Genomic DNA, 8672 nt, shown 5'->3' with positions numbered 1-8672 from the left:
GTATTCCTTGTGGGGGTGGCTGAGTGTCTCAGGGGGCACTATGCTGCATTTTACCACTGTCCGCCTGGAAAACATCATGTCCTCGTGACTGGAGGTGGTAGACTTGCGTATCGTGGGTGGCGTAGATCGGCTGTAGGTGTCGGAGGAGGACGTGCCAGGCTGTGGTGGCGGTGTTCTCGTCCTGCTCTGCGTCACAGGTAAGGAAGAGGCTGGACGTGGTGGTTGAGGGGCGGAGAAGTTGGAGGAAGTGGTTTGGTCCTTGGACTCGTTGGTTGCGTTGGAGGGACGGTGCCCATACAGCTCGTCGTATCTTCATGCTGGAGGTTGTTGCCCATGGTGTGGTGTGGTGCTGATTGTTTGAAACGGTAGGTAGGGGTCGGGTTTTATGCTGGGGTGGCGTAGTGTCTCTGGGGAGTATAGGTGGCTGGGATTTGGACTTGGTGTAGCATGAGGGTGAGATGATTTAGGGCAGAGGTGGGAGTGTGATTTTGCAGTGAGGCGGGTGGGGTGGGCGAGTGGGTGTATCGGGTGGGTGGGTGGGAAAGGTGGCCAGAGAGGGTGGTGGTTGTTTTGAGGGTTGGTGTGGGTGGTGAAGTGGGTGTGCGGGGTTGGTGTGGGCGTGTGGGGCATGTGTGGTGGGGTGGGGGGTGGTTGAAACAGGGTGTGGGGAGTTAGGAGTGGGGGTGTGGTGGTACGGTGTGTTGGAGGGGGTAGGGGCAGCGGTGGGTGAGGGTGGAGGTGGCGGTGTGGATGTGCGGGTGGGGCCCGTGGTGCTGGTCGTGGGGGAGGGGGTGGCGGGTAGGGGAGAGGTGGGGGAGCGGTGGGGTGTCAGTGGTGCAGGTGAGTCATCAGGTGAGGTGTGGTGCAGCGTGGCGGCCGGGTAGATGGAGGTGGCAGGGGAGGTGGAGGGGGAGGGGGAGGGGGAGGAGGAGATTTAGCATTTGTAAGTAGGAGAGGGGGTGGCGCCGGGGTAGGGGGTGGGACGGGGGGTGGGGCTGGGGCTGTGGGGGCAGGAGCGCGGAAGGGGTGCACGTGCTGGTTTCGGAGGGTGCGAGGGGCGCCGTGGTAATTCACGGTGACTTGATAAGGGTTGGGGACTCGAGTGATGGTGTGTGGCCCTGTGAAGCGGGGTGCGAGTTTGTGAGGGGTGGTGAGCTGGGCGATCATGACGGTGTCGCCTGGTTTGTAGGGGTTTGCTGCTGTGTCGGGGCTGAGGTCTAGGTTGTGTTGGAGGTGGGTCAGACGGCGCTTGAGGTGGTTTAGTGGGTCCATCGTGGGAGCAGAAGTGGGTGGTTGTGAATGCTGCCAAAGGGGCAGCAGGAGGGGTGTTTCACCGAATACTCGCTCATATGGTGAAATCCCATCTTCTCCGGTGCAGGAGTTGATGCCCCATTGTATAATTTTTACATGGGCAGCCCAGTCGTCATCTTAGTGGCTTCTATTCGTGTGTGGAGCTGATTCATGAGGGTACGATGGCTGCGGTCGCACATTGCATTTCCCTGTGGACAGTATGGGGGGGAGTGGGAGATGTTGTACCTGAAAATATTGGCTAGTTCTTCCCAGATTTTACCGGTGAATTTGGGTGCATTATCGGCGTGGATCGCTTGGGGAATGCCAAAGTAGGGGAACACGTGCTGAAGGAGGGCGTCGGCTACTGCAACAGTGTGGTGTTCCTTCGCTGGGTAGGCCACGATGAACATGGATTACGTGTCTATGAATGTGATGACATACCTATAGCCTGGCTTTGAAGGCAGAGTCCCTACTACGTCAATGGCTAACAGCTGCCAGGGTTTGTGGGCGGTGATATGGCCCGAAGGTCCTGCGGTACGTGTGATATCTTTATCAAGGGCGCAGGCGCGGCAGCTTTGGATGATTTCTTTGGCAAGGGCGGAAGGGTTTGGTGCCCAGTAGGCATTGTTGAAAACTTGCAGCAGTCTTTTGGTACCTAGGTGGATGCCATTGTGGGTGTGAAGGTGTCGCACGGCATCGAGGGCGGTGGCAGGGGCTAGGAGAATATGACCGGAGGGGGTCAGGAGGTGATTGCCCTGCCGATACAGTTTTTTGAACAGGTGGTGAGGAATCCAAGGGGGTCACTCCTTGGGGTGCCACTGCTGGAGGAGGTCTGGTTCTGGTTGGGCGGCATGGATAGGGAGCTGAGAGAGAGCGTCTGCGTCGGTATGGAGTTTGCCAGGTCGGTATGAGATCTCGTAATTGAATTCCTCCAGGGTTTCGCACCATCTGATGAGTTGGGCGTTGTGGGTGTCAGACTGTCGTAACCACTGGAGGGATTGGAGATCCGTAATAATGGTGACTTGGGTTCCAGAGAGATATGCCTGGAAGTGTTCGAGTGCCCAAATTATGCCCAAGCATTCTCGCATGGTGGCAGCATAGTTTTTCTCCGCCTGATTCAGGGTACAGCTGGCACAGGCTATGATGTGCTCACTGCCCTCTTGGACTTGTGCTAACACGGTGCCTAGGGCAACGAGAGAGACGTCAGTGTTGAGGTGGAAGGGGAGAGCGTACTCAGGAAAAGCCACAATGGGGACGAAAACAAGCTTCTCTTTGAGCTGCTGAAAGGCAGCTCGTCTCTCGTCCGTCCAGAGGACTGGTTCCCCCTTACGGGTCAGGTTGTGGAGGGGTTTGGCGATGTGGGCAAACCCTTTCACGAAACGGTGGTAATAGGACGTCAAGCCGAGGAAGGCTCAGATGCCATGGGCGTCCTGTGTTGGGGGCATGTCCACGATAGCGCGAAGCTTGTCAGGGTCGGGAGATATTCCTGCCTGGGAGATGACGTGTCCCAGGAACGAGACGGTCCTGGCAGCTAGAACGCACTTGGTGGGCCGGAGTTTGAGGCCTGCCTGTCGGATCCTGGTAAAAACCCGGCGGAGGAGCTGCAAGTGGTCAGCCCAGATTTGGCTGAAAACAATGACGTCATCCAAGTATGCAAGGCATATTTCCCATGTGAGGCCACTGAGGAAGGACTCCATTAACCTGGAGAAGGTGGTGGGGGCGTTGCAGAGACCAAACGGCAGGACATTGAACTTGTAATGTTTCCCGTTACTAGTCAAGAAAGCAGTCTTGCCGCGATCCTCCTGACAGATGGGGACCTGCCAATACCCTGACTGGAGGTCCAGGATAGAGAACCAGGATGCTCCATACAGGGAGTCCACGGAATCATCTATGCGTGGGAGCGGGGTGGCGTCTTTAGTGGTCACATCGTTAAGTCGGCGGTAGTTGACACAGAAACACATCGTGCCATCTTTCTTTTTCACGAGGGCAAAGGGGGAGGACCAGGGGCTGGTGGAAGGGGAGACAACTCCAGCTTCGATCATCTCCTGTACCTGGCGGTCTTCCTCTTCCCGCTGTTTAGGATTCTTTCATCGGGATGGCTGTCAGATCGGCGGATCCGTCGTATGAATTTCGTGGGCTAGGTAGGTGGTGTGTCCGATGTCTGCTGGCCCTGTCGCGAACAGATCCTGGAAATCCAGGAGAAGGCAGCATAGGGTGTCTGACTGATGGGCAGAGAGATGGTCAGAAATGGGGGGCAGGGGGCAGGGGAGCAGGATGGGGAATGGACGCAGGGCTCGGCTTCCTCCATCTCTCCGATTACGAGCCCTTTAGGGAGGGTGAGGGGTGAAGGGGTGAGGCTGGCAATTCAGACTGCCGTACGATGTGGGGGGAGGAAAGTCAGAGGCAGAAGGCAGGCCAAGAGGGTTCCCAGCGGCAGGAGTGGGGAGAATAGGACAGAGGGGCCGGTGGGCTGGTTGAGGGGCACCCAGGCTTCATGATGAGGGGGAATGGTGACGGCGGTGGAGACGGTGGCAGGGAAAGAGGGAGGGGAGGGTGGTGGGGGAAACATGGGGGGGAGGGGGGAAGGGGGAGGAAGGGGGGGTGAGTCTTCTGGCGGGGGCCGTGGCGTGCAGGTGCAAACGGCCCAGAGGGGGGGTCAGGCAGTGCATGGAACTGGAGCTGTCTATTGCGGCAATCTATGGTGGTCCCTAGTTTTTGCAACAGGTCCAACCCCAGGTACCCATCGTAATTCCGGCAGAAAGAGTCGAAAATTATAAACTGGTGCTGGGTTGACACCGGTTGGTGGGTGTCAACTCTTAGGGCTGGTGTCTCCCCATGGATGGGCAGGGGGGCCATCCCCAGCGTCCACAAGGTGAATAGCTGTGGGGTGGAGCGGGCCAAAGGTCGATCTGTGGCGGGAGAAGTATTGGCTGTAAAGACAGGATCTGGCCACTCCCGTATCGACCAGAAGTCTTGCTTTCACCCCATTCAGCTTCATCTTTTGGTAAACTGGGAGGCGACATTTGGGGGAAATGGCCCCCGCCACTGTGGGATGGTGTGGGGGTGGGCCTAAAAATCCAGCTGTCTGGGGCCTCTTTCTTCTTGCTCCAGTTCCTGTTCCCCAGGATCAGTCTCCTCCACAGGTGCAGGTTCGTCCTCTGTTGCCTCATCCTCTAGAGAGGAGACTTTGCGCTGGCCTGGGGTAGTAGTTTTTCTACGTGCCACCTTCAGCTGGTCCCAGATGTCGTGCAGTGGGCACCTGGAGCTGCACACTGAGAATTCCCAGGGATTCTTTTTTTTTTTTTTATGCGAGGAAGAAGGAACCAAAGGCCGTGAGCCAGCAATTATTGTTCCTTTCAAGAGAAAAACAAAATACAAGAGAGAACCAAATTCAAGATCCGATCATTTCAAGATGCCTGGACACACTGCATTTGAAAGACTGGAGATAGTAGGAAGCAGGAAATACAGACAGAGGGAGACAGTTCCAGAGTTGACCTGTTGCATAAATGAAAGACTGGAGTAACAGTTAACTCTTGCATTAGAGAGTTGGAAAGAAATGGGATGAGAGTTTGTTGCTAGACGGGTGCTACGCGCCCGTCGTAGAGGAGGAGGAATGCATGCAGACAGTTCAGAGGAGCAGTGACCATTGAAGTAGTGATAGAAAAGAGATAAAGATGCAACAGTGCAACGAAGAGACAGAGGTTGAAGGGAGTCTGTAGGAGGAGGAGAGTTAATGAGACGAAAAGCCTTTGACTCCACCCTATTGAGAAGAGCTGTATGTGGGGAGCCTCCCCACATATGAGAGTTGTACTCCACACAGGGGCAGATAAAACCGCTGTATAGAGTCAACAATTGTGCAGGGGTAAAAAAGGAACGGAGTCAGCTTAGCACACCTAATCTCTTGGTAGCAGATTTTACAAGAGATGTAATATGATCTTTCCAAGATAAGTCCCGAGTTAATGAAACCCCAAGCATGTTCAAGGATGATGCAGGATTAAGCTGAATATTATTAAACATTAGTGGGTATACCTGTGGAATCTTTTGTCGGGTTGATAGGTGTAAAAACTGAGTCTTTGATGCATTAAAAACAACCAGATTATTTTACCCCAGTCAGAGATACGAGCCAAGTCAGACATTAGGTGTGCCATAGCCTCGTCCCTTGTTTGTTGAAGTAACTGCTTAGTTGGACGTTGCGGGAACCGAATGGATAGGTGAAGGATGGAGTCATCAGCGTATGAGTGGATAGGGTTAGATGTACAGCTTAGAAGGTCATTGATGGATAAAAGGAAGAGAGTTGGTGATAGGACAGAACCCTGAGGAACACCACTGTTGATAGATCTAGGAGAAGAAAGATGGCCGTCTACAACTGCGGCTATAGAACGACCAGAAAGGAAGCTAGAGATGAAGGCACAGATGGAAGGATAGAAACCGTAAGAGGGCAGTTTGGAAATTAAAGATTTATGCCAGACTCGATCGAAAGCCTTTGAGATGTCAAGTGCAATGGCAAAGCTTTCACCAAAGTCCCAAAAGGAGGATGACCAGGAGTCTGAAAGGTGAGAAGATTGCCAGTGGAGCGTCCCTGATGGAACCCATACTGACGATCAGAAAGAAGGTTGTGATAGGAAAGATGCTTTAATATTTGTCTATTAAGAATTGACTCGAAAACTTTTGAGATACAGGATGTTAAAGCAATTGGGCGATAGTTAGCGGGTTGGGAATGGTCACCCTTCTTTGGGACTGGCTGAATGAGAGCAAACTTCCAGCATTTAGTACGGATATCACTGGGATAAGCTTGGGGTTCTCCCTGTTGGTGGGGTGCCGGTGTGTGGGGTGTGCCCTGGGTGGGCTAGGCGCTGGAGTGGGGCCGGTGCGGGGCATGGGCAGACGTGGCTTGACTGAGGGAGCCGGAATATTTGTGGGAAACTTTTTCACCAAGTTCATCAGCTGGGGTGCAGGGCGGGAGGTTAGGAGGCGCCGTATTAGTTGGATGTCTCTATCCATGTCTCCAGTCGGGTCATGGATTGTAAAGTGTTCTTTTACAACACTAGGGAGCACTCTGAGGAGAGTGTTAAAGGTATGTTGTTCCCGGGTTTCGTCATCTGCCTCCAGGTAAGCAGCAGTGACCAGGCGTCGTGCCTGAATGAGGGTATTGTCTAGATTCCCATTGAACATCAAACTATCCAGTTGGGATAGTGCCACCACTTTCCCTAATGATGGGGTGATGGCTTGGTTCACGAGTTTCGTGAAATTTTGCCAGGTGAGCTCCGTAACGATTTATGGTGCTATATTAGCCACCGCTTTGCCCAACAGTGGAAGTGTGACTGCAATCTTTTGTTGGTCATTTTCAAAACCGATATCTAGTAAAGGTTTGATGATTCTAGATGTGTGAACATCGTACTGTTCGGGGTCGAATTTAGGCAATTGCACGTGCGGTTTGGTTGCCATTTTTCCGGTATTTCCTGACTACCTCTCTCGTATGCCCGGGTCAAGAAGCACCACTGTCCACCAGTGTAATGCTAGGTGTTTTAAGTTCGGCTTCCCGCACTTAAAGCACCTAACGTGTAGCGGGGTCCTCTTTCGAGACCGAGGCTTAGACAAATAGGAGAGAGGCAGGACACAAAAACTCAGGCAATAACCTTACACATGTATTACTCAGTCAGACAAGGGAAACAGCAGATGTTACAGACACGATATTCTAGGTGATCATAAACTCTTATAACTAGATAGGATGAATAGTATCTCGCAGGATACTGTCTGGAAATATATTGAAAACAATACTCGAGGCTGAATGTTCTAAATTAGTATAGTCCAGGGTCTTTACGCAAGTAGAGATGCTAGGGCTTTTTCTCACAAGAGGAGGGGGGTGTAAGGCACTGGAGTCTAATTGTGATTATGGTAATATGAGGCAGAGTCTAATGGTAGCGAGTTCACTTTGTTATTTTCTGCTTGAGGGTCACTTTTGATCAATTACAGTCACTTACTCCACAGCCCTGGTATCTATCTTATCACTGTATAGCCTTTCACTGTGTCTATCTCTCTCTCCAACTTTTGGTCTATTATTGTAGTTCACTCTACTGCCTCATCACTACTGGAGCACTATTATTACACAGTCACAGTCACTATGGTTCCTCTGGTGCCAAGGGTGCAGCTGAGGGGCTATGCAGTTCTGACAGGGCTGTGCACCACCAGTAGTCTCTGTGCTCAGGGGGCACGGGATCATGCGCAGGGGCATCTGCTCTCGTCTGGGGCTATTGGCGGCGAAGGGACCCGAACTCTCAGGGCTGGAGACAGAAGTGCGGCCCTGAGGACTAGGGCTGAACAATTGCCTTAATCGGTCGTTCAGGCTCCTGACGGAGGGGGAGGTCTTCCACCATCGAGGTGTAGGAAGTTCCCATCTGGGCGTTCTGGGGAAGGTCTGGGGTTCCCAAGGACTGTGGTCCCCAGGGCTGGGCAGCGCCGACAGGAGGGGGCTGCGACACTGGTCTGCGTCAAGGTCCATCAGGTGGGTCTCCTCCAAAGCCAGTCGTAGGGAGCGGAGGCCAGGGGAGACTATAGGGCCTCTCCAATACTCCTCTATGCCCTCTGTTCTGGGGGTCGGGGAATAGGCATCAAGCATAGGCGACAGGGCAGCTCTTGGCCACTTCCTGCCATAGCACCTGGCTACTGGCCATGGCTTCTTAGGGGCGCGGCTACTGGCCACCAAGGCCCGGCTACTGGCCGTGGCCTGAGAGGGTGAATGTCTGCCAGCAAACCCAGGTACACCTTCGGAGAGGCTACAAGCCGTCTGACGAAGGCGGTAGGAGCTACAGGCTGACTCTTACAGGAGGGGTGTAGAGTGGCTACAGCCCATCTCAAGGGGAACACCTTCAGAGCGGCTGCAGGCCATCTGATGAAGGCTGGAGTGGCTACAGGCCGTCTCCTCATTACCCTCAAAGCAGCTACAGGCCATCTCCTCATTACCCTCAGAGCGGCTACAGGCCATCTCCTTAGCGAGGGACAAGCGGCTATGGGCTGTCTCTGGGGGAATGCCTTCGGAGCGGCTACCGGCCATCTGACAAAGGTGGGAGCAGCTACAGGCTGACTCCTTCAGGAGAGGTTTGGAGGAGCTACAGGCCGACTCAAGGGTAACACCTTTTTAGCGGCTACGGGCCGTCTGACGAAGGTGAGAGCGGCTACAGGCCATCTCCTTATTACCCTCAGAGCGGCTGCATGCTGCCTCCTTAGTGAGGGGTGAGCGGCTACAGGCCGTCTCTGGGGGAATGCCTTCAGAGTGGCTACAGGCCGTCTGATGAAGGTGGGAGCGACTACAGGCCGACTCCTGCAGGAGAGGTTTGGAGTGGCTACAGGCCGACTCCTGTAGGAGAGGTTTGGAGCGGCTACAG

At 53.9% G+C, this 8672-nt stretch overlaps 1 protein-coding gene across 1 annotated transcript; it reads right to left on the bottom strand.

Annotated features, from left to right (window-relative positions):
* Positions 1-1703: 1703 nt before the first annotated feature.
* Positions 1704-2143, bottom strand: LOC145409487 (uncharacterized). Its single transcript, XM_080279877.1, has 2 exons — positions 2056-2143; positions 1704-2005 (listed from the first exon to the last, which is right to left on the bottom strand). Exons 1-2 carry the CDS (start codon positions 2141-2143, stop codon positions 1704-1706), a joined length of 390 nt encoding a protein of 129 aa, XP_080136003.1.
* Positions 2144-8672: the final 6529 nt, after the last annotated feature.

The sequence above is a fragment of the Coenobita brevimanus genome, chromosome 81, assembly GCF_032717465.1.
Source record: "Coenobita brevimanus isolate Jiangsu-jjx chromosome 81, ASM3271746v2, whole genome shotgun sequence".
Taxonomy (NCBI): Eukaryota; Metazoa; Arthropoda; class Malacostraca; order Decapoda; family Coenobitidae; genus Coenobita; species Coenobita brevimanus.
The sequence above is the reverse complement of the archived record's forward strand: the minus strand, read 5'-3'. Positions and strand labels throughout refer to the sequence as shown.